A 27,327-nucleotide genomic window follows, 5' to 3' on the forward strand; every position below is an offset into this window, starting at 1 on the left:
AGCACATATGGGTGAATAAGAGGGGCATAAAGGGAGGGTATCTGCATGGAAGAATGCAGATACCCTCCCTTTATGCCCCAGATTATCGGAATTCCAATGGGGACTAACTGTGCACCACTTATTGCGGACCTGTTTTTGTATTGTTATGAGTTACAATTTATGACAAAAATAAGCAAAGACCCATCGAAATAACATCTGATAAATAATGACCACTGCCCTTTTCTCGATCTTGATATCTATATCACTAATGGAAAGCTGAATACTAAAATTTATGATAAAAGGGATGATTTTTCATTTCCTATTGTTAATTATCCGTTTTTAGATGGTGACGTTCCCTTGTCACCATCTTACGGTGTTTATATATCTCAACTTGTACGATTCGCTCGTGTATGTAACAATGTTTTAGATTTTAACGAGAGAAATTTATGTATTACTGAAAAATTATTACACCAGGGTTTTCGATATCACAAACTAGTCAAAACATTTACTAAATTTTATCATCGGTATAAAGACATCATTCGTAAATATAGCTCAACATGCAGACTTCTAATACGTTCAGGTATTTCACATCCAATTTTTTATGGTAATATTCTTTATAAAGCACAAAGGTGTCAGTATTCACCTCAGAAACTTACAAAACCTTTGAATAGACTTATTAAGAAGGGATATAATTACGATACTGTTGTCAAGTCATTAAAGATTGCATATTTTGGCGTTAATATTGAGTCACTGATAAGGTCTTTGCATCGGAACTAAACACATTATTTTTTTAAAAACAGTTGTTGGCATGACACGGGTTATGTTCTTCTCATATATGTTATGATGGTATGATACTAAACCCCTAACGGGAAGGATTGTGCCTGATGTTCATATGATGAAATCATAATCTTTCAGTCAGTTTAATTGAAGTCTGGAGCTGGCATGTCAGTTAACTGCTAGTAGTCTGTTGTTATTTATGTATTTTTGTCATTTTGTTTATTTTCTTTGGTTACATCTTCTGACATCAGACTCGGATTTCTCTTGAACTGAATTTTAATGTGCGTATTGTTATGCGTTTACTTTACCACATTGGTTAGAGGTATAGGGGGAGGGTTGAGATCTCACAAACATGTTTAACCCCGCCGCATTTTTGCACCTGTCCCAAGTCAGGAGCCTCTGGCCTTTGTTAGTCTTGTATTATTTTAATTTTAGTTTCTTGTGTACAATTTGGAAATTAGTATGGCGTTCATTATCACTGGACTAGTATATATTTGTTTAGGGGCCAGCTGAAGGACGCCTCCGGGTGCGGGAATTTCTCGCTACATTGAAGACCTGTTGGTGACCCTCTGCTGTTGTTTTTTATTTGGTCGGGTTGTTGTCTCTTTGACACATTCCCCATTTCCATTCTCAATTTTAAAATAAAATTGCTATTTCACAATGAGCAAACAATAAAAAATTTCCAGCATGTTGATCTTTTTACCGATTAACAAAACACACTGGAAAACTTAACTTTTTTATATTTTCACCATGTTCACGGCTGCACGTGAAATAAAAATATCAAATCATGTTGCACGAAAAAAAAACTATCACCCTCTTTAAACATTATATTGATTTAAAAAAATAATATTACATTAATATGAGGCAGGCATTACCTGTGAATGGGGATGAAGTCTGTATTAATTATTTTTTTTTAATTCAAACATTTTTATATAACAGTCAGGGGTACTACTTATACAAGTGTATTTTATTTACTTGAAGAAGTAAGAAAAAATATACACATATAAGTAAATAAATAATGTTTGAATAATCTCCCCTTAATTTTCTTAAAAATTTACTTGTATAAGTAAATTTTTCTTACAATCCCACAAAAATCCTCAAGTTTTGAGATGTAAAATCATGGCTTTTATGATTTTTCCCAGGTTTGCTCAAATTTTTTCATTTAACAGTCAGAGCTCTGACATAAACAAGTCAGAATAAAATGAGTTTTTCAAGTCAGAAAATGTTTTGAAATTCTGACCTGTACGGGTCAATTTTTGTTTTGCGTAGTTTTCCATCGATTCCGTCAAACCAGAAGATATTTTGAATTTGCCGCCGATCTAAGACACATATGATCACATGGTTTTTTGCGAGAGATCACGTGTTTGAGAGTCGTTGTTTTGGGAGTTTCTCGAACGAGAAGTTATTGAAAATATAGTGATTATTTACGTTTTTTTAGTGAAAATCTAGGTCAATGTGGTCATTTTCAGAAGGTAATACATATTACCTCCGTATTTTCATGACCATTTTAATATTTTTTGCATGTGAAGAAGGTCTTTGCAAGTGATTTTGTTGCTGTTTCGTGAAGGCGTGTGACCTGTAAATACGGACGCGTGGCCTTTGAGATGACCTGGTGTCTGACAATTCTGACTTGTTCAGGTCAGAAAATGTTGTTATGATAATGAACTGTTATTTTCGGGAGACAACTCGTGTTGTCTTAAACAGTATTAACATTATAACCACTGAGTCAGTGCAATTTTAAAAGTAAAATGATTGCTTCGAGCTGAACATCATCACGTGATTTTTCTATTTTTAAACTCAATCATGAATTGACTTTTTAACCTTTCTGAGCAGGGTTGGCAAAGTATTACCCGCCCTGGTTTTACTGGGCGGGAAAACCCGGGTTTTCCCGGGCTGGGCAATACTCCCTGAAACGGGGAATACTGGGCAATACTGGGCAATATGATTTTTTAAGCTTATTTCAACACAAAATAGTAAAGACTTGATTTAGTTTCAAAGTACTATAGCTAAATATATACATTTTATACAGATAACCATTGAGAGTCATTTCTAAAAGATTAAATATTCAATTTCATTCTCTTCTCCACATAAATTCTATGTAGGCAAAATACAAAATTTGCCCATTTTAGGATTTCTTGTTAATTTCCAAGCATTGTTTCAATAATCTTAACACCTTATTGTAGTGTTTATGTGAATTGTAAATTAAATTGCTATATATGCAATCATGATTGCTAAATAAACACCCTACAGGGTCTTATCATTAACTCTTATAGAAATGAAAAGACTGATTATTGTTATATAAACATATCTGTGTTCTAATCTGAATAATTACTTATTAATTAGTTTTGTACATTTGTACATATATATAAATTATTTCAAAGTAATTTTTCTTACATGTACATGTAATCCTTAAATTCTTTATACTAGTTATATATACACTAGTTGAAAAAATATTTTGTATCAGAGTTGAAAGAATAATTCTTTCTCAGATGTATACACTTGTACTTTTGTACATGTATGTATCATAAGACACTCAAACAAGTAAACGTACATGTAGTTATAAATAAAAATAGGTTTATATATATCTTAAATGTATTGCATTTGTGTTTGATTACTGAATCCTCTTTAAAATTCAGGCCAGTATCTTATATTACCCAGTATTGCCCAGTATTACCCAGTAAAACCCGGGTTTTCCCAGTATTTCCCACTGGGCTGGGCAATACTCATAAAACCCGGGTTTTTGCCAACACTGTTTCTGAGTTTGCGGCTTATAAATATATTTGTTTTTTCGTTTCTCCCAATGAGAAAAACGATCTTTTGAATATTGATATTAATGTAAATGAAATGAAATCGGAATAATTTTAATAAAGGAAAAGGGAAGGGAGGGTTTAACTAAAGAACCGAAATATTTTTTTATTTATATTTTAAAAATGATTTTAACTTGAGAACATTATAAAGAGATTTTTCAATTATGAACATGGAATATGATATTTTAAAAAACAAATCAAATGAAATGTAGGGTAAGTCTCCAGGGATCACGTACCCTACCCCTGTCATTTGACAATGTTGAACAGTCGAGATCCCTGCCCCCTAAACTCAAGTTGTTCTCTCTGTAAAGTATAATGAAATATACCAGGCTAGTCTCTATGGGTCGCCCCACCCCTTGTCATTTGAGAATGATCTTATATCTTGAAAATGGTCGAGATCCCCACCTGTAAACCATATATATTCCTTTTTATAATGTCAATTTGATTTGAATGAAATATACCGGGCTAGTCTCTGGGTTTACCCCCTCCCCTGCCATTTGCGAATGTTCTTATATTTTGTAAACGGTCAAGATCCCCACCCCTAAACTATATATATTCTTGTATGGGAAAATAAAACAAACCCAATGTAATATAGGGGAAGTCCCTTGGGGGGAGGGGGTTTCACCCCTACTGTGTGAAAACATGTAAATGGTCAAGATCCCCACCCCTGAACCATATATATTAGTGTAAGGGACAACAAGACAAATCAAATGAAATAAAGATAAAGTCCCTTGGGGTCACCCCACCCCCTCATGTTTGAAAACTTGTTAACGGTTGAGATCCCCACCCCTTAAGCCTATATATTATTATATGGGACAATACAACGAATCAAATGAAATAAAGGGAAAGTCCATGGGGGTCATCCCCATCCCCCTTTTTGAAATGGTCTGGATCACCACCCCTAAACCATATAATATTCCTATTCGTCATTTCAAGAAGATTTGAATGACATACAGGGTCAATCCCTAATTATATGGCATATATATTTTCCTATGAAGTTACACATCTATAATTCTTACCCCAGATGCTTAGCCACATAAAGAATTAACCTTTTATTTGAAATATAGATAGTCTTTGTTTCTACAGAAGTGAGAAGAACATTGGAAGTCAGTATGTTCTGACTTATAAAAGTCTGAATGTTCTGACTTATGAAAGTCTGAATTTTCTGACTTTAATTTAATAAGGCCAGAAAGACTCCGAATGATCTGAAGATAATGACTTGTTTAGAGTATTTTAGAATATGAATGCTCTTGTCATGCTAGTACCATAAGAAACCCTGACAAGATTTTGTTCCCAAAAAAATCTATATTAAGAATAACAAGTGTACAATTGAACATAAATTACAAAGTTATAAATGCTGCTAAAAAATCTATTTAAAAAACACCCAATAGATAGTTGTAGTGAAAATATTATGTATTTATATGTACCACTTCTTGAAGGACAACAAAGTCACCAAACTTAGTCTGATTTTCTAAGTATTTTCTCCTCAACATTTTTTTAACAGAACATGATTTGACCTGTTTAAGTCAGTTTACAGAAAAAAAGTCCGATCAAACTAGGTTTCTTCATCTTTGCCCCCCCTCCCCCCTTTTTCTCCTTACCTGAATCTGCTACTGTTGAGATAATTAATTTTTTTTAAGAAACAATTCAGTCAAATGGTTTTTAGAATAATGTTTTTTACAACCAAAAGTTCTATATGTTAACTTTACAGAAAAAAAAGTCATGAAAATACAGAAATAAAATAAATTTTTAAGATATAAATTTGATGAAATTTGTTAAAAAATACATTTGAATATAAAATATACCAAATACATTTTTTTTTATAGTCCTCAATATTTTGACTCGAGGGGACCATATTTCATCAGTCTTTTATCTGGTTTGTCATACATTTTAAAATCAATATGAAAATCCTAGACTTAAAAGTTGACATAAGTTTAGTTTTGACTGACTCTTTGAAGTCAGAACATGATTTGACCTGTTAAAGTCAGTTTACAGAGAAAATTAAATCCAATCAAAACTAGGTCTTCTTCTTCTAAGCCCCCCCCCCCTTTTCCCCTTTATCTGAATCTGCCACTGTTGAGTTAATTAATTGATAAGTTTATTAGAAACAATTCAGTCAAATGGTTTAAAATAAAATATTTTACAACCAAAAGTTCCATGTGTTAACTTAACAGAAAAGAAAGGTCATGAAAATACAGAAATATAATAAAATTTAAAGATGATTTGATGAAATTTGTAAACAAAATATATTTGAATATAAAATATTAGTTCTCATTATTGTGACTTTATTATTGGGTGTCTTTTATCTGATTTTCCCATACGTTCTTAAATGCATATATTTATCACAATGCCAGACTTAACAGTTGTAATAATAAGTTAAAGTGAAGTTTTTGACTGACTCTTTGAAGTTAGAACATAATTTGACCAGTTTAAAACAAAATACATTTAAATATTGAATAATCAATATGCAAAATAAACTTTTTTATAGTCCTCATTATTGCGCTGTATGGCGACCTTATTTCCTCTGTCTTTTATCTGGCTTTTCCGTACATTTTTAAATCAATATGAAAAAACTAGACTTAAAAGTTGAATTAAGTTTAGATGGGACTGACTTTTTGAAGTCAGAACACGATTTGACCTGTTAAAGTCAGTTGACAGGAAAACAAGAATGTGTCCTCAGTACACGAATGCCCCACTCGCACTTTCATTTTCTATGTTCAGTGGACCGTGACATTGGGATAAAAACTCTAATTTGGCATTAAAATTTAAAGATCATATCATAGGGAACATGTGTACTAAGTTTGAAGTTGATTGAACTTCAACTTCATCAAAAACTACCTTGACCAAAAACTTTAACCTGAAGCTGGACAGACGGACGAACGGACGCACAGACCAGAAAACATAATGCCCCTCTACTATCGTAGGTGGGGCATAAAAATGTCCTATCAAAGCTAGGTGTTCTTCCTCTAATCCCCCTCCCCACTAAATATCAATCTGCTACTGTTGAGTTAATTAATTACTGAGTTTTTTTAGAAACAATTCAGTCAAATGGTTATTAAAATATAAAAAAATTTTGCAACCACAAGTTCCATGTGTTAACTTAACAAAAAAGAAAAGTCATGAAAATACAGAAATAATACACTATTTTTTTTTTAGATAATTTGATGAAAATCTCTAAAAAAACAAAATGCATTTGAATATTGAATTTATCAAATAAAAATGTTCCATACATTTTTAAATCAATATGAAAATCCTGGGCTTAAAAGTTGAAATAAGTTTAGTTTTGACAGACTCTTTGAAGTCAGAACATGATTTGACCTGTTAAAGTCAGTTTACAGAAAAAAAAATCCAATCAAACTAGGTTTCTTTATCTTAGCCCCCCCCCCCCCCCCTTTTCCCTTATTTGAATCTGCTACTGTTGAGTTAAAAAAAAATTAAGAAACAATTCAGTCAAATGGTTTTAGAATAATGTTTTTTACAACCAAAATTTCTATTTGTTAACTTAACAGAAAAAAGGTATGAAAATAGAATAAATTTTTAAGATATTAATTTGATGAAATTTGTTAACAAAATACATTTGAATATAAAATATACCAAATACATTTTTGTATAGTCCTCATTATTGTGTCTTAAGGGGACCTTATTTCATCAATCTTTTATCGTGGTTTCCCATACATTTTAAAATCAATATGAAAATCCTAGACTTAAAAGTTGAAATAAGTTTAGTTTTGACTGACTCTTTGAAGTCAGAACATGATTTGACCTGTTAATTAGTCAGTTTACAGAGAAAATTAAATCCAATCAAAACTAGGTCTTCTTCTTCTAAGTCCCCCCCTCCTCCCCCCCCCCCCCCCTTTTCCAATATCTGAATCTGCTACTGTTGAGTTAATTTATTGATAGGTTTATTAGAAACAATTCAGTCAAATGGTTTAAAATAATATATTTTACAACCGTTAACTTAACAGAAAAGAAAGGTCATGAAAATACAAAAATATAATAAAATTTAAAGATGTTTGATGAAATTTGTAAACAAAGGAGAAGGTCCGGTAAGGACTGATTTTGGCCTCAAATTTCAGGTTCATCTGACGAAAGATTTTGACCACTTTTTAAACACTTAAGTGTCTATTTTATTTGAATCAATTAGTTGTTGTGAAAGATTTTAACTGATTTAATCATAAAAAAAGCACCGATTCAAGCTGAAATAAGAAAAATCTACCAAATATGCCGAAAAATGTCACTTTTCAGATGGTTTTTGTCAAAAATGAAAGTGGCCGCATCCGTGTTCATCCTCAACCTTTATCTATGTTATGTATTATCATAAAATACAACTTACATTTTAATATTAAGGATGAACACGAATGCGGCCACTTTCGTTTTACACGAAATCCGTCTAAAATTCAACTAAAATGCTAGAATTGAGAAGAATTCAGTAATTTAGCATGGCTTTGTGGTGCTAGTACCCGATATATTTTCATTGTATTGTAAAAAACAGCCCATATTTATGTAGCAGAAGCATTCTTCTGTCCAATTAATAACTGTAAGTTTACATTTGAACAATTTTGTAAAACTGCTATATTTTGGGGCCAAAAAGGGGTCTTACTGGACCTACTCCTTTATTTGAATATAAAATATACCAAACACATTTTTTTATAGTCCTCATTATTGTGACTTTATTATTGGGTGTCTTTTATCTGATTTTCCCATACATTCTTAAATGCATATGACAATGCCAGACTAAAAAGTTGTAATAATTAGCTTATTAAAAGTGAAGTTTTTGACTGACTCTTTGAAGTCAGAACATAATTTGACCGGTTTAAAACAAAATACATTTAAATATTGAATATGCAAAATAAACTTTTTTATAGTCCTCATTATTGCGCTGTATGGGGACCTTTGTTCCTCCGTACATTTTTAAATCAATATGAAAAAACTAGACTTAATTGTTGAAATAAGTTTAGTTGGGACTGACTCTTTGAAGTCAGAACACGATTTGACCTGTTTAAGTCAGTTGACAGAAAAAAATATGTCCAATCAAAACTAAGTCTTCTTCCTTTAAGCCCCCTCCATATCTGAATCTGCTACTGTTGAGTTAATTAATTCATAATTTTTTTAAGAAACAATTCAGTCAAATTGTTTTTAAAATAATGTTTTTTAAAACCGAAAGTTCCAAATGTTAATTTAACAGAAAAAAAGTCATGAAAATACAGAAATATAATAAAATTTTAAAATAATTTGGAGAAATTTGTTAACAAAATACATTTGAATATTAAATAATAGTATACCAAATACACTTTTTTATAGTTCACATTTTTGTGACTTTATTATTGGGTGTCTTTTATCTGAGTTTCTTATACATTCTTAAATGCATATGACAATCCCAGACTTAAAGTTGCAATACTTAATTAAAGTATAGTTTTTTACTGACTCCTTGAAGTCAGAACATAATGTGACTTGTTCAAGTCAGTTTGCACAACAGGATTTACCTCAATTAAATATTAAGATATCTGAAAAATATACCAAATTATCTTTTATATATATAGTTCTTATAATTGTGACTTAATTTTTTGTGATTTTTTTTCCTACTTGTATCCATACATTCTAACAATCACATCACAATCATGATAATGCACGACTTTAACAGAACTTTGCAAGCCATTTAGTTTTTGACAGACTCTTTTAAGTCAGAACATGATTTGACCTGTTTAAGTCAATTTGTCCGAACATGCCCATTTGACCTGTTTAAGTCAATTTGTCTGAACATGATTTGACCTGTTCAAGTCAGATTGAAGAACAAATTTTCCTATCAAAGCTAGGTGTACTTCCTTTAAGCCCTGCTTCTGAATCTGCCATTTGTGAATTTATTTGATAAATGTTTAGAAACAATTAAGTCAAATGGTTATTTATTTTAGGGGATCTTACGTATATTTCTTATGTCTGACGTTCCCATACTTTCATTTAATACATGTATCATATGTCAGTGCCCCACTCTAAAAATTTCAATAAATTTAGTTTTGGGCTGACTGATTTAAGTCACAACATGATTTGACCTGTTTAAGTCAGTTGACAGAAAAAAATATGTCCAATCAAAACTAAGTCTTCTTCCTTTAAGCCCCCTCCATATCTGAATCTGCTACTGTTGAGTTAATTAATTCATAATTTTTTTAAGAAACAATTCAGTCAAATTGTTTTTAAAATAATGTTTTTTAAAACCGAAAGTTCCAAATGTTAATTTAACAGAAAAAAAGTCATGAAAATACAGAAATATAATAAAATTTTAAAATAATTTGGAGAAATTTGTTAACAAAATACATTTGAATATTAAATAATAGTATACCAAATACACTTTTTTATAGTTCACATTTTTGTGACTTTATTATTGGGTGTCTTTTATCTGAGTTTCTTATACATTCTTAAATGCATATGACAATCCCAGACTTAAAGTTGCAATACTTAATTAAAGTATAGTTTTTTACTGACTCCTTGAAGTCAGAACATAATGTGACTTGTTCAAGTCAGTTTGCACAACAGGATTTACCTCAATTAAATATTAAGATATCTGAAAAATATACCAAATTATCTTTTATATATATAGTTCTTATAATTGTGACTTAATTTTTTGTGATTTTTTTTCCTACTTGTATCCATACATTCTAACAATCACATCACAATCATGATAATGCACGACTTTAACAGAACTTTGCAAGCCATTTAGTTTTTGACAGACTCTTTTAAGTCAGAACATGATTTGACCTGTTTAAGTCAATTTGTCCGAACATGCCCATTTGACCTGTTTAAGTCAATTTGTCTGAACATGATTTGACCTGTTCAAGTCAGATTGAAGAACAAATTTTCCTATCAAAGCTAGGTGTACTTCCTTTAAGCCCTGCTTCTGAATCTGCCATTTGTGAATTTATTTGATAAATGTTTAGAAACAATTAAGTCAAATGGTTATTTATTTTAGGGGATCTTACGTATATTTCTTATGTCTGACGTTCCCATACTTTCATTTAATACATGTATCATATGTCAGTGCCCCACTCTAAAAATTTCAATAAATTTAGTTTTGGGCTGACTGATTTAAGTCACAACATGATTTGACCTGTTTAAAAGAAAATGCATTTAAATATTGAATATACCAAATAATTTTTTTTATAGTCCTCATTGTGACTTTAGGGGACCTTTAATATTTCCTCTGTCCTATATCTGGCTTTCCCATACATTTTAAAATCAATATGACAGTACTAGACTTAAAGGTTGAAATAAGTTTAGTTTTGACTGACTCTTTGAAGTCAGAACATAGTATGACTTGTTTGAGTCAGTTTGCACAACAGTATTTACCTCAATGAAATATTAAAACAATAAATGTTTTTCCTTGGAAGATTTGAAGTATTGTCATGGTACTAGTAAATGTATCCAATATTGTATTTTGTAAATCTTTTGATATTGACAGAAAATTGTATGATAATTTTTTCTGCTTTGGTTTTTGTTTGTATTTTGAAATGGTTGAATTTAATGAGATAAATATATTATGTTAAGATTCTGGAAAGAAGAAGGTATGATGAGCCCCACTTTTTAAACTCTTTGATTCGAAACTAGTAATCACTATATTTTTATGGAGATTGATAACAAAGTGGTAGTAATGACTGCTTCAAGTCAGAACAAAAATGACCTCTCTAAGTCAAAATGCATTAAAAAGGGACATAAATCTTATTAGAATATGAAGATATTAAGTCACAATATTTTATGCAAAAGCTGACCTGTGGAAGTCATTTTATGATAAATTAAAGTCTGACATAAACTGACCTGTCTGACATAAACTGACCTGTACAAGTCATATTCTGTTGAGTGCAAGAAGGGAGACAACACTTACATCAAATTATATCTGACCTATATATGGAAGTCATTTTATTCTGACTTGTTTATGTCAGAGCTCTAACTGTTTAAGTTCAATGTTTCATCTCATTAATTCATCAAAGAAACTGATTGAGCAAAGATCTTCTATATTTGCGCAAGGCAATCAAAAATTGCTCCTTTGGGGCTTGTAAATGAGCAGTGTTATGAAGATAACAGACAAATGGGATTTTCATTGTCCATTATATTACACTTAAATGATTAGTAAAGACATCTATAAAGGGTACACAATTTAAAATTCTATTAGAGGAAAGAAATCTTAAGAATTCAAGAAAAGAAGAAAGGAGGATTTTTTTACTTATACAAGTAAAAAATTCTGAATGCCTAAAGGACATAACTAAGCCAATTTTTTTTTTACCTATACAAGTAAATAAAATTCACTTGTATATAATAAGTATCCTACAAATTTACTTATATGTGTATATTTTTTTTTACTTCTTTAAGTTAATAAAATACACTTGTACAAGTAGTACCCCTGACTGTAAAAGAAACAGAAATAATGTAACGTTTCCAATTTTGGTTCTGTTGTTAGGGATTTAGTTGTGACGTTACTTTAGTTATGACGTCATATTCAATATTAACAAAGGTAACGTTTTTTCATATTATAACAATTATTAAAAATGAATGGGTATTGAGTTCCAATCCTACATTTTACTAGACTGATAAATATATATTGTATTCAAAGTCTCATGCAAACAAGAGCGGAACATTCAAAAAGGAAGTAGATTTCTGCACAGATGCGAGGATTTAAAAAAGTCTAAAAATAAAAAAGTTAATGATTTTGAGTTCATTAGTAGAATATACATCCAGTCTTCACGCTTAACCACAGACTACCAGCCCAGGCTTCTGTTCTCTACAGGGGAAAAGAAGCTAACTTATATTTTCATAAAGTTGCACTTCAAAAATTTATTGTAAAGACTGTACATCATAATCTGTGATCAACACCAACATTTATTTATAAATAGTAAATTATCTTTCTTTGTGTTTAGGTGTCTGAATACAATTAGAAAATGCATATTCATAAGTATTCTTTTTATAGGTATTGGAACTCCTGAATGCGGGTGGAGCTAAACAAGACACCTATCTGAGTGAGATGGTCAGTCATGTGATATCTGACGACCCGTCACAAGATGAATATTCAGAAGCCAAGGAATTATTTGATCTTCCTGTTGTCAGGGTAATTAAACATCATTTCAGGCCTAAAATAAAATATTGTTTGTTTTCCCAATCCCGACCGACCCAGCAAAAATGGTCCTACTCATAAAATTTTATTGTCAAAACTTAGTCAAATATTATTTTCTTCTTTTTCAATTTTCAGGCTTGCTGGATCATTCGATAATTTTCAAGCTTTTTGGAAAATAAAATTATTTCCTTACCTACCTACCCACATCTGCTTGGCAGGGTCGGGATTGGGGAAACAAACAATTATACATTAATTTAGGCTTCATGTTATATGAAAGAATATGTTTTGCAGTGAAAAAAATGTTGACAGCTGAATTTTAAGATTTATCCACATATATCTTTATCAATTTTTAACTTGTATGCTTCATATTTAACGACAAAGCCATCTGCTATTTATTTATTCATTTGCTAATAAATGATATGTTTCTGTTATTACACTTTAAACACTGGTACATTCATTTGACCATTTACTGATGAATTCACACAGTATTGTTAATCTTTTTCTTTGTTTATTTTCAGTCCAGCTGGGTTTACCTGTCTATAAAATGCAAGAAACAGCTTCCGTATCCTTTGCAATAATAACATTTCACAGATAAATATATATGCATCATGATTTAGATAATATATATATAGTCCTTTATTTTTAAAATCTATAAAAACCAAGAAATTATGAGCTTTTTTAAGTTTTTTTTCAGGAGCACCTAATTACTCAAATTCTTTTCCTTCTGTATTTCTATTTTGCCAGCTATGGTCATGATGGCAACTAAATTTCTTGAGGACAATCTGGAAACATGAAAAAGACATTAACAATTTTTGTGTGCTCAAATTCGCAAAATTAACTCTACAAATTAAAGAGACTGCAAGAATTTGTTCTCAAACAATCCCTCCATCTGTATAAAAATGTAAACATCACAATTGATAAAATAAAAAAGAAAAGAGGAACCACTCAAAAAGGCAGAATATTGACATACTGACTTGCATAGGTTCGAGCTTTGACAGATATTCAGATAACATACAAATGTTGCACACATTTATTACTGTAAATTTAGAAATTATTGCGTGCATTTCTTATTGCAATTTTGTCATTTTAGACTAAAATGTGATTTTTATTTTTGCAATATTGAGAAAAATCCTTTTAAATGATATGGAAAATTTTCAAATTGCAAGTTTAAATTATTGCGATTATAACCCTTTCGCATTTTCGCAATAATATCTGAATTTACAGTACAGAAAAATGGGAGATTGTAGAAAAGATTGTGTTAATAGTATATTCAAAGTGGGCATACTGTTTTACCTCTGTCTATCCATCTGACAGTCCGTCTGTCAGTCCATCAGTCTGTCTGTCCCATGAAAATTTTGTCACATTTTTCTCAGAAACTACAATACAAGGATTTCTGAAATTTGGTTTCAAGGTTTATATAAGTCTGCTATACCGTGTGATGCGTTTTCAGATCCATCACTCGACAACTTGCTGTTTACTGAACACTTGTATGATTTTACACATGATAGCCAAGTTGAAAATTTTCGTCACGTTTTTCTCAGGAACTACAATACAAGGATTTCTGAAATTTGGTTTCAGGGTTTAAATAAGTCAGCTATACCGTTTGATGTGTTTTCAGATTCATCACTCGGAAACTTGCTGTTTACTGAACACTTGTATGATTTTACACATGATAGCCAAGTCGAAAATTTTTGTCACATTTTTCTCTGGAACTACAATACAAGAATTTCTGAAATTTGGTTTCAGGATTTATACAAGTCAGCTATACCGTGTGATGCATTTTCAGATTCATCGCTCAACAACTTCCTGTTTACCGAATACTTGCATATTTTTCCACTATTAAAATTATCCACTTGTGGCATGGGTATCATCAGTGAGTAGAATCTCACAGTTTCACTTGTAATATCAGTATTAAGACAGTTATAGGACACAATTTCTTGATATAGCTTTTACAGTATTGATCACTTATGGTACATTTAAATGCTTATAATTTTCTTAACTGTTTGAAGCATCCCAGTATTTTCTCCAGCAGACCTTCTATTCTCGGGAGTTGTTGCTTGTTCATCTCAGGTAATATTATGATTATGAATATAAGAAGTGGTATGATTGCTAATAAGACAAATTTCCATAAAAGACCTAAAAGCAGATGTCAATAATTACAACTCTTTGGACTGCCTTTGACAATGAATAGAATCCAAACTGTATTGTATGTTATAAAAGGAAATGGAGACAAAATGCAAAAAAATCAAAAGAGAAAACCAATGACTTGATTTATTCTACTATAATGAAAGAAAAGGAAATTCGATCATGGCAGAGAGCAAACAAAGACCATCACATTATTCTGGGCCTATACAGACAGACACACAAGTAGTTTATTTGATTCTTGTATTTGTAGAGAAGCAATTATGTGTTTTTGGAAACCACACTAACAAATTATTCAGTTTCCAATGTTCAAATCGGAAAAGTTGAAACCACAAAACTTAAAATTCGAAGATAAACTTGTTTGTACAATATAGTTAATTAAACTATGCCAAATAACAGCTATGAAGGAGTATACCACTCTGTATAAGCCAACACATTTAATTGAACCGTTAACATAATCTAGCAAAATTAATTGCATAAAGTGTTGCTAAGTTTACATAGATATAGGAAGATGTGGTATGAGTGACAATGAGACAACTCTCCATCCAAGTCACAATTTATAAAAGTAAACCATGATAGGTCAAGGTACAGCCTTCAACACTAAGCCTTGGCTCACACCGAACAACAAGCTTTAAAGGGCCATGTTTACTTTTATGAGATTGTCTATTTGTAGCTTGATGCACATGTTTATTTTCATGAGAATGTCTATTTATAGCTTGAAACACATGTTTGTTTTCCTGAGATTGTCTGTTTTAGCTTGACGCAGAAGAGTGTTTACATGTTTATTTTTTTGAGATTGTCTATTTATAGCTTGATGCAGAAGACACTTTACATATATGGGGAATGATAACTTACAATGGAGGGAAATGTCAGCAGAAACTGGATAGTAAATGTACACATCTAATTACTACAGCTACAGAAGGAGTAAGATAAAGTTGACTTTTAAATCTAAATTTATTTTTAACTTGTAGAAGGGTCTGGATGAGGAAAAATTAAAATCAAGAAAAATAGGCTAAAAAAAAGATATAGAATAGAAAATGAGTGGCCAAAAAATATAGAAAAACTACTTATGAAGGACCATATCCAGACCCACATACAGGGTTACCAATTACAGACATAATTTTGTTGAAAAATATCATTTTTTTTGTACATTACTTACTAAGTCTTCAACAATAAGCAAATCCAATATCATAATCTTAGCCATGAAAGTCTTGAGATGACAAAATGTGAAATAATTCATTAGAGAAATCATTAGCCTTATTTACTTTTAATTAAGTGTACCAATAAATAAACAAAAATTATGAAAGTTAACTATCAAACACAATCATGACCATGCATTTTTTTGGGGAACACTTTTTTTGTAATACATTTTTTCAAAAACAGTGTAACAAAAAATGATTACATGTTAATATTGCTATATTAGAAATTGTTATAAATATTTTTATGAAAAAACCAACCTTTTCAGATTTATTATTCAGTATAAATAAAATTTTGACCTTAAAGGATTTCTATTGGTCAAAATTCTTCAATAAGAAAATAAATTTACGAGCCAAACATATTCCATAACAACCTCACCAACAAAAACTCAAGTTGGAGTATTCTGAGAAATCAGCCATGTGAATAACTTTGTTAATGATCTTTATTTGTAGGCAAAATATGAAGCAGCTTTGAAACATGCAGAAAAGGTTAACATTGTGACACCAGACTGGGTAACAGACAGCATCAAGAAAGAGACCAAAGTGGATGAATCGATATATCATCCACGGCTTATTGTATATCCTGAACCTGAACCACCCACACCCCCAACACCACCTGCCACACCACCCCAGGAGAAGATTCCAACTCCACCTTTACCACAGCCTATGGATACAAGTGAACCACAGACAATGCCAATTCTAGATAGAGCAAATATGGGTTTACCAAGGCCAAACTTTGCAGACTTTTCAGAGAGAGTACAGAAAGGTCGTGTACGCCCTGACAAATCTCCAAGACGCTCACCAGGCCACCAGGATTCTGCAGGACGGAACATGTCAAAACAGGTGATTTCTCAACAGCTGGCAGCAGCTGTTTTAGAGAGACGGTTATCCAATGAAGATAAAGGAATATCCCGCCCTGATACACCCGGTAGTTCAGCACGTCCTGGCACCCCCAGTGGCACTGCAAGAGAAGCACTTGCTCGTATGGTCAACAATCGTATACAGGTTTGCCTGCTCGCAGCTTCTTTGCACGACATGCATGTCACTGTTACGATTGTTGTGGTATTTTCTCTTGCATGAATTCAGTCCTAGGGTCATGTTTTGTTCCCCTTCTTAGTTGTCCCTTATATAAATCATTCATGTTCTTAATAGATTTTTAGTTGAATTTAGTTATTTGCTTTTTGTAATTGTTGCATACTTGAATGGTCATGCAGAATAGATTATATGTTTTAAGTTTCTGTTTTTAATTTTATACATGAAGGTTCAAGTTTTGTTATTTTTTTCAGTCTTCAACACCAACAAAAAATATAATAATTTATTTAGCTTTTGTGACCCTAGTGTTATAAATGGTTTTTTTTTTCTTTTTTTTTTCTTTTATAAAGTTGATGCATATTTTGTGTTTTTAAAAAGAATCAAGAGTTCAATTGATTAACAATTAACTAGTGGGCTTATTTTGGGAAATTGACACAGATTTTAAAGTTTATGTTAGTTGTGCTACAAATAAATATTTACTTATTTTGTATGAAAATAATTTTAGTTTTTTCTTTCATCCTATAAAAATCTTATTTGGAGAACTAACAAGCATACACCCTTCAGTGATAAACAACACACAAATATTGTCAGGCCTTGCTTGAAAAAGTGTCTTTTATTTTTAACATAGCTGCATGTTTAATTCTTCAAAACAGTCATTCTGATCTTTATTCACATAGATAATGCATATATATTTAGAATGATAGAATTATATTTACCATGTTTAAATTTTTTGAAAGTTTGTGGTTGAATTATGTAGGTAGTACTCCAGTGTTTTGCTAGAATTTAAGGGCAAATGGGCACAATTTTAAGATGAAGGGTGCAAAAGGGCAATTTCTTGACTGAAATAGGATAACCTTGATCATGTTTATAGAGTTGAAATATTAAATCATTATTTAATTGGTGTATTTTTGAATTTTTTTTTTTAAAGTTTTAACTTTATTTAAAATGATTAATTTGCATTGAAAAGTTTTTATTTCCCTCAGACATGTCAGAATACAAATGAAAATGCATAAGGGTAGAGGGGTGCACATAAAGGGAAACGGTGAGCACAGAAATGGCCTACGGGAGCTGCCATCCCTTATTTAGATTAGCTCTACTCTTTGCTTGCTATGGAATGCACTGCCTCGATGGTAGCACAATATTCTCCAAACAAGAAAGTTAAATTTTCTAAAATTAAAACAGGAGGTCTTTAAAAAAACTAAAAATATAACTATTGTCGCTGATTGTGTAGAAAATTTTTTTAGCATAAGAAGAGTGGTTTGAATCTAATTCTCTTAAAATGTTAGATATTAGAAGGCTAAACAATATTTCTTTTTCAATGAAAAATTGTAATCTTTCTGTGCAAATACTGGTTGGCTCAAAGTCGAAATAATGTGTCTGGGTACGGTGACATGTCATCATGTCTTCTTTCGAACTGTTTGTTACCTTAAGATTGTGAACTAGCAAATAAAAATCCAGCTCAGCATGGCGGGTCCAGTGTAAAGCAGGGTTTATATTTGTATAAAATTAACTTGTTCTTGTCCTGAATATGCATATCAATTTGCTGCTGGATGATAATCATCCATCCATCTTCAAAAGAAATGATGGAACACATGTAACTGAAATTCTAAGAGAATTACTGAGACACAACCACACAGGCTAGTGAGCACTGTAGAAAAACTTAAGTATTTGGTCTGGAAAAATTTGAATACTGTCAGTTAGGGGTACTACTTGTACAAGTGTATTTTATTTACTTGAAGAAGTAAAAAAAAATATACACATATAAGTAAATAAATAATGTTTGAATAATCTCCCCTTAGTTTTCTAAAAAAATGGATTTTCATTGTCTATCAAATAACACTTAAATGATTAGTAGACATCTGTAAAGGGTACACAATTTAAGATTCTATTAGAGCAAAGAAATCTTAAGAATTCAAGAAAAGAAGAAAGGATGATTTTTTTACTTATACAAGTAAAAAATTCTGAATGCCTAAGGGATATAACTAAGCCAATTTTTTTTTACCTATACAAGTAAATAAAATTCACTTGTATAAGTATCCTACAAATTTACTTATATGTGTATATTTTTTTTTATTTCTTCAAGTAAATGAAATACACTTCTAAAGTAGTACTCCTGACTGACTGTGTAAAAGACAGGAAAAAGATACCAAAAGGACATTCAAACTCATATGTTGAAAAATAAACTTATAATGCCATGGGTCAAAAAGAAAAAGACCAATGGACAAACAACAGTACACAAAACACAGCATAGAAAACTTAAGACAAAAAAATAACCTCACCAAAAAATTAGGGTGATGTCTGGTGTTCTGGAAGGATACAAGAACCTTCTCCACATGTGACACCTGTCATGCTTCAAAATATGTTGATCAGTATCAAGTGTAAGGGATTTTAAAATCTGCTGTTTAGTTTCCTCTCTTGAACAATTTAAAACCAATGTTAAAAGGAGGATATATATTTTTAACTTCATGGTTCAGTGGTCACAGTTATATTACTTATTTAGAATATTTAAGCATGACATAAACACTCTTCACATGGTATTAGCTTCATAGCCCACAATGTCCAATGTTCACTGATACTAGGAATCAATAATGTTATGTAGTTTGGCAACTTTTGTAGATTTTTATGCCCCACCTACGATAGTAGAGGGGCATTATGTTTTCTGGTCTGTGCCTCCGTTCGTTCGTCCGTCCGTCTACGTCCGTTTGCTTCAGGTTAAAGTTTTTGGTCAAGGTAGTTTTTGAAGAAGTTGAAGTCCAATCAACTTGAAACTTAGTACACATGTTCCCCATGATATGATCTTTCTAATTTTAATGCCAAATTATAGTTTTGACCCCAATTTCATGGTCCACTGAACATAGAAAATGATAGTGCAAAGTTCAGGTTAAAGTTTTTGGTCAAGGTAGTTTTTGATAATGTTAAAGTTACATCAACTTGAAACTTAGTACACATGTTCCCTATGATATGATCTTTGTAATTATAATTCCAAATTATAAGTTTGACCCCAATTTCACGGTCCACTGAACATAGAAAATGATAGTGCGAGTGGGGCATCCGTGTACTATGGACACATTCTTGTTTACTTTAAAACAGACAAATAGTGTTCTAGCTCATTATTAAAGAAGGAATTTGGTAAATATCAGGGAAAAAAAACATGTTAATTTCCAGATTTTTTACAACATATACTTTCAAAGTTAACTTTAAATTAACAGTTTTTATAAAGCAATTGAAACTAAATCACTTAGAATTATACAAATTTTGATGATTTGCAAAATTTCCAATTCAAGAATTTACTATAAAACCAAAATTTTATTTTGCATGATTATATTGTAAAAGAACCCAACTAATTAAACTACTGAACAGCAAATATAGACTTTGATTTTTGACAAGTCCATGGCAAAAAAAAAAGTCTTGACCACTCAACCCTCCCATATGGAGTGTTCATACCTTCATTACAAAGACTTGAGGGGGAAGACATGCTTTTGGGATGTATGATATTGGTGTAAAAAAAGTAGGGAAGTGCGATAGCTAGAGGGGGTAAAAAATTTGTTTCTGGGAAAATGAAGGAAAAAAGTTGGAATTTACAACTTAACGTATTGACAGAAAGCACTTTAAAAAGCCATCCAAATACAAGTGATAAAAAGCATCCATTGATACCTCCCTCCAGTGCACATAGTAATTTATGTGCATTTTATTTAGTATAAAACTATTAGAATTTGTTCCAAAATTTGTATTAGGAACATTTGGACGAGATTTAATAATAACAACACTTTGCATTTACATCAGTGGTCAAATGAGTTTACATGGTTTTTTTTTTATGATTTTGCAGTTATATTTGATTGTAACATGACATAGTATGATCCAGAACAGTTTATATTTCATTTAAAATTACTTTCCTAAAAATGCAACTCCAATTTTGTTTGGAAACACTTCACTGTTTAATCAGATTGCTTTTTTAATTATTTTGTGAAAATATGAAGAAAATCATGATATGTCATGTTGCATTATTTGTAACACATGTAATCACTGCACATGTAGAGTTTTAGACGAGTGTTTTGATTTTTCACACAGGGTGTCGGTGTTGGTAGTAGGAGTGGTCACATTCCCGTACCTAGGATGCCATCCATGCCCCCTTACCCTCTCCCACCGCAGTTACAACAGTTCCAGCAGGGTGGTGCACCACAACAGTTTCAGCAGGGTGCACCTCCACACCTATCTCAGCAGGGTGGTGCTCCACACTTATCTCAGCAGGATTTCCTATCTCACATGAGGACACTACGTAACATCACAAACAATGAGATGAGGCAGGCTAGACCACCTCCACCTACAAATAAGGTACATTCGTGCATCACACTAAGAATTGTTTATGGTGAGTCCCTGGACTCACAATTTTTTACCATGGCTAGTCCAACAGTGAAAAGATGAAATTTTATTGGTATATCATTTATCAATTCAGTGCCCATGCCAAATAGAACATTAACTTTAGAAGGTTTTTTTCAAATTTTTGTCATAAAATGAAGATATTTGTGCTCAGTTGAAACAACATTTTAAAAGCTTGATGAGTTCAGACAGATTTTCAGGAGTCCAGAACTCAAACTTATCTAAGGAGAACCCTGTGACTAATTCTATAGTTATGTTAGAGATGTTATGTACAGCCTTCACAAAAAGTTTCTGACTTACTATACAGTTAATCAGGCTTTCATAAAGGAGTAGGTCCGGTAAGACCCCTTTTTGGCCCCAAAATATAGCAGTTTTACAAAATTGTTAAAATGTAAACTTTTAAATATATATTGGACAGTAGAATGCTTCTGCTACATAAATATTGGTTGTTTTTGGCAATACAATGCACATATATCGAGTACTAGCACCATTAAGTCACGCTAAATTACTGAAATCTTCACAATTCTATCATTTTAGCTAAATTTTAGACGGTTTTCGTGTAAAACGAAAGTGGCCGCATTCGTGTTCATCCTTAATATTGAAATGTAAGTTGTATTTTATGATAATACATAACATATATAAAGATTTTGGATGAACACAGATGCGGCCACTATCATTTTTGACAAAAACTATCTAAAAAGTGACATTTTTCGACATATTTGGTAGATTTTTCATATTTGAGCTTGAATCGGATCGTTTTCAATGACTAAATCAGTTAAAATCTTTCACATAAACTAATTGATTCAAATGAAATAGACACTTAAGTGTTTAAAAAGAGGTCAAATTCATTCGTCAGATGAACTTGAAATTTGAGGCCAAAATTTATCCTTAGGGGACCTACTCCTTTCTATAAATAAAATTGTTTTTGAGGCTTCAGATCAATAAACTACAGGAGTGATTTTGAACTTACATGTAATCATACTTTTCTATCTGCCTCTTTTATTTTCAAATTGTCTAACTTCAGTAGCTGAGTATGTATTTTGTAAACAGCAAAAATATTTCCACATCTACTCATGTTATCAATCTTAGATAGATTTCATAATATGTATGTTTTATTTTAGGTCAGTCAGATGTTAGGGTTGAACATGCAGGTTCCCCATCGACAGCCACCTCCCAGGTACACTCCTCCTTCTCCTCAAAAGATGGGCACCCAACAACTACAACAGTCACCATACTGGGGACATGAACCTTCTGATAATGGTACAGTTGTTGTATTTTTTACTTTTTATGAGTTCAGAATTGCTTCAGTAATTGTAAAAAAATAACTTGTACTAGAATTTATTGAAAATTTCCAAAAAATAAAGTGTCAAGTGTCATACACTATTATGAATTACAAAAAACTTGTCTAATAGATTTAGAAGTTCAGTGATGGTAGGCACACTTGTCTTCTATGGGCAAAGTAGGTTAAATCTTACATGGGTAGTAAAATACAGGGAATGTGAAATTTAAATGTTATCTTTCTTGATATAAATGTAGAAGTCATGCTCATCACATAACAACCGTTAATCAGATTTAATAATTTCTAGTGGGAAAGCACCTTTTAATGACAATATTTTATTTTTACTGCTATTCTAGCATAGATTTTTTTTTTTATTGAAACAATTTTTAATTCCAGTTCCAGCAGATATGTGTCTTCTTGGTTGTGTGTTCTTCATCACAGATTACCAAAAGATTCTGGGACAGGAACAAATTGATAACTGGAAAAAGGTTTGTTTATAACTATAACTAAAATTTGAATGGTGACACAGTTTTCTCCTAATAATTGATGGACTAGAAAGTTCTAAAATGACTAGCACACATCGTGCTCTTGATTTAACATTGAAGTATTAGAAAAACTTTAAAGAATAATTGGTTGTTAAAGAATTAATTCTCAATGCTAATAGTTAAGTTTAAACATATTTTATTGTTCAAAAAAAGACAAATGGATGAGACGCAAGTTTTTCAACTTAGTAACGTCTTCTCCAATAAAATTGAGAATGGAAATGGGGAATGTGTCAAAGAGACAACAACCCGCCCAAATAAAAAACAACAGCAGAGGGTCACCAACAGGTCTTCAATGTAGCGAGAAATTCCCGCACCCGGAGGCGTCCTTCAGCTGGCCCCTAAACAAATATATACTAGTCCAGTGATAATGAACGCCATACTAATTTCCAAATTGTACACAAGAAACTAAAATTAAAATAATACAAGACTAACAAAGGCCAGAGGCTCCTGACTTGGGACAGGCGCAAAAATGCGGCGGGGTTAAACATGTTTGTGAGATCTCAACCCTCCACCTATACCTCCAACCAATGCAGTAGAGTAAACGCATAACAATACGCACATTAAAATTCAGTTCAAGAGAAATCCGAGTCTGATGTCAGAAGATGTAACCAAAGAAAATAAACAAAATGACAATAATACATAAATAACAACAGACTACTAGCAGTTAACTGACATGCCAGCTCCAGACTTCAACTAAACTGACTGAAAGATTATGATTTCATCATATGAACATCAGGCACAATCCTTCCCGTTAGGGGTTTAGTATCATACCATCATAACATATATGAGAAGAACATAACCCTTGTCATGCCAACAACTGTTTTTAGAATAAATGTGTTTAGTTCCGATGCAAAGACCTTATCAATGACTCAATATTAACGCCAAAATATGCAATCTTTAATGACTTGACAACAGTATCGTAATTATATCCCTTCTTAATAAGTCTATTCAAAGGTTTTGTAAGTTTCTGAGGTGAATACTGACACCTTTGTGCTTTATAAAGAATATTACCATAAAAAAATGGATGTGAAATACCTGAACGTATTAAAAGTCTGCATGTTGAGCTATATTTACGAATAATGTCTTTATACCGATGATAAAATTTAGTAAATGTTTTGACTAGTTTGTGATATCGAAAACCCTGGTGTAATAATTTTTCAGTAATACATAAATTTCTCTCGTTAAAATCTAAATACATACATAAATATACACATGAATGAACATTACATAAATATGATTTTAACCAATTATTATGTTATGCTAAAAAATGATAGAAATAGAGAAAAACATTGGTAGCATTTGTTTCTGAAATTATTAGTTATTTTTGTGCATCTTGGGGAAATTATTAAGGTAAATTAAATTGAGAATGAAAATAGGGAATATGTCAAAGAGACAACAAACTGACCAAAGAACAGATTTAGTACATTTTAACATCTCCATACATTTCATATTTGTTTATAGAATAGTCAGGAGGAGAAAGCTTGTTAAAGTTGTAACTATTTTATTAAGCTTCTATACATCCTTCAACATGTTCAATATTTTTAAGTCTCAATTGAGCCTCAGAACTACACTTCTTTGAACACTTACTAGAATTTAGAATAGAAAGTGAAGAACACATGGCAGGCAATAACAATTTTTAAAATAGACTACAGCAGCATGCTCCAATTCAAAGATGAAAGAAAAAAAAACCCAATAAACAGTCCAGAGATAGAGGGATACCTTTATCTTTCAATGAACACACAAGATAAACAGCCCAGAGATAGAGGGATACCTTTATCTTTCAATGAACACACAAGATAAACAGCCCAGAGATAGAGGGATACCTTTATCTTTCAATGAACACACAAGATAAACAGACCAGAGATAGAGGGATACCTTTATCTTTCAATGAACACACAAGAAAAAGTACTCAAAATGGGACTTTGTATCTGAGGTAACATAAAATAAATAACTTCAAAGGCAATTTTGTTAAATAGTTTTGATTAATTCCAAATTGACATGTTGCCATTTCTTGCAGAATTAGTTTGTATACATTACAGATGATTTTGAATTGTCTCCCTTTGTACATTTTCAATTTCTTTTGAAACACAATATTTTAAGAGGAACATTTACCTGTTATTTCTAGGTGATAGAACAGCATGGTGGACAGGTAGACACGTCATATTCTAACAGAATTACACATATTCTGGCAGCCAATCAACACAGTGATGTATTCCATCTGGTAAGCACTAAGGGGTCTTTCTCTGGGCTAGAGTCAGTTCTGGGTCTGACAGGGATGATTTTTTTCCCAAAAAAAACTTTGCTATTATTATAGATGATATTTATCCCTTTCTGAAATGAAATTAAATGATTTAACTGTTAAAATATTATATATATTTATAGATTCTTACATTGGTACCAGTGGATTATCGGAATTTATCCAATCCAGATAGTCAAATTATCAATTTTAAAGTCTCGGCCTAGGCTGAGGACTTTAAAATTTATAATTGTATTATCTAGATTGGATAAATCCGATAGTCCACCAGTAACTATGTAAGAATCTGTTTCTCTAATGAAAAAACTATTAAATTTTCATATTTTGTTTAACAGAAACCCCCTTCCAGTGCCTTCCACATTCCGAGATGTCAATTTCATTAACACCTGTTAGTATAATTTGATCCATCCAGTGAGCTGATAAAGGTTACGACTTTAAATTCATCCAATCATCTTCTGAGATCCCCGACAACCACATGTTGATTAAATTTTTCATACAATGGGTTAGAAAAGGGTTAAACTCACAGAGAATTAGAGAAATATATATTTGTGGTATATGTAAGAAAATAAATTTACTAATTAAAAAAATAGGGCAGGAAGTAATTTTAAATGTTTTTCATATGAATTTTTTTTGAGGTCCTATATTTAATAAATATACAGTTCTTCAGAGCTGTTAAAGACAATGCAATGTGTGACTTTTGGGGTAAATAATATACATATTAATTTTATGGATGTCTAAAACTAAACTTTATTTCAGATACATCAAGTAAGTAATATATAATACAATACACAACCTACTTGCATACCTTGTATTCATTTTAGAGTTGAAATGTGATTACGCAACAAGTCAATATGCAAATCTGCTTTGAACTTTGAGATGCACCAATTGCACTTAAAATTGTTGGCATTTGCAATTTTCATAGAACAAAATCACATTTCACTTTGAGATGACCCCTTGCTTTATCACTTGGAATTGTGGGATATATTTGTATAGCTACATATCCTGAGTATGTGCAATGGGGGAAGGTTATAATCAGAAACATACTGAATAAGTTTGATCTTGTGGAGTTGTGGTATTACTTCATAAATTTTACTAGATTGGGTGTGACTTATAAGGCTTTTTATATTTAAGAAATGTGGTTAGATATAAGAAGATGTGGTATGAGTGCCAATGAGACAATTTTCCATCCAAGTTGCAATTAGTAAAAATAAACCATTATAGGTCAAAGTATGGTCTTCAACACGGAGCATTGGGCTCACACCTAACAGCAAGCAGGGCCCCAAAAATAATAGAATAATACATGAATCATTACTTAATCTGTGCAAAGAGTTTTTTAAATTTTATGAAATACATAACTTGGTGTCCCGACTCATTTCTTTCTGCCATGAATCTGATATCCTTTAATTGCATAGAAGTCTAAGCCACCCCCAACCATGTGAAATACATTGAGTAATAAGTGTCTTGTTTTTATCAGTCAAATTACTCTGCATAGGTCTTCGGGGAAAAAATAGTTTAGTTTGAAAATTTTCGTCTTTGCTTCTCCCATTTTGTAAGCTAGAATACTCCATATTTGATTTTATTGTTTCACTGCAAAACAGATTTTGTTCCCTTCTTTCAGAGGAACTCAACTTTTCTGAATTCTTGATTTAATATAAAAAGTCTCAATTGCTTTCAATGTATAAGAGTTTTATCTTGCATTGAAATAGGAAATTAAGATATTTTTAATAAAAATTTTGGATGAAAAAAGCAAAGTTTCACAAAGTTCAGGAACTCTTACATTAAATTAAAAATTACCAAAGAAAAATTCTGTGAACTGCTTTATTGTATTGAAATTGAGAAACTACT

General features: G+C 31.5%; 1 protein-coding gene across 2 annotated transcripts in view; it reads left to right on the forward strand.

Annotated features, from left to right (window-relative positions):
• Nucleotides 1-27,327, forward strand: part of LOC139482047 (PAX-interacting protein 1-like) — a 42,490-nt gene that overhangs the window by 1,778 nt on the left and 13,385 nt on the right. For both annotated transcript variants that reach the window (XR_011654756.1, XM_071265694.1), the window contains exons 2-10: nucleotides 12,514-12,651; nucleotides 13,176-13,219; nucleotides 14,667-14,727; nucleotides 15,610-15,723; nucleotides 16,449-16,838; nucleotides 21,096-21,359; nucleotides 22,526-22,664; nucleotides 23,080-23,171; nucleotides 25,354-25,449. Coding sequence is in view for 1 of the 2 variants with exons in the window: in XM_071265694.1 (XP_071121795.1) it covers nucleotides 12,514-12,651; nucleotides 13,176-13,219; nucleotides 14,667-14,727; nucleotides 15,610-15,723; nucleotides 16,449-16,838; nucleotides 21,096-21,359; nucleotides 22,526-22,664; nucleotides 23,080-23,171; nucleotides 25,354-25,449 (1,338 nt within the window). In the remaining variant the exon portion in view is untranslated. The remainder of the gene's footprint in view (nucleotides 1-12,513; nucleotides 12,652-13,175; nucleotides 13,220-14,666; nucleotides 14,728-15,609; nucleotides 15,724-16,448; nucleotides 16,839-21,095; nucleotides 21,360-22,525; nucleotides 22,665-23,079; nucleotides 23,172-25,353; nucleotides 25,450-27,327) is intronic.

This window comes from Mytilus edulis, chromosome 7 (genome assembly GCF_963676685.1).
Source record: "Mytilus edulis chromosome 7, xbMytEdul2.2, whole genome shotgun sequence".
In the NCBI taxonomy this organism is placed as follows: Eukaryota; Metazoa; Mollusca; class Bivalvia; order Mytilida; family Mytilidae; genus Mytilus; species Mytilus edulis.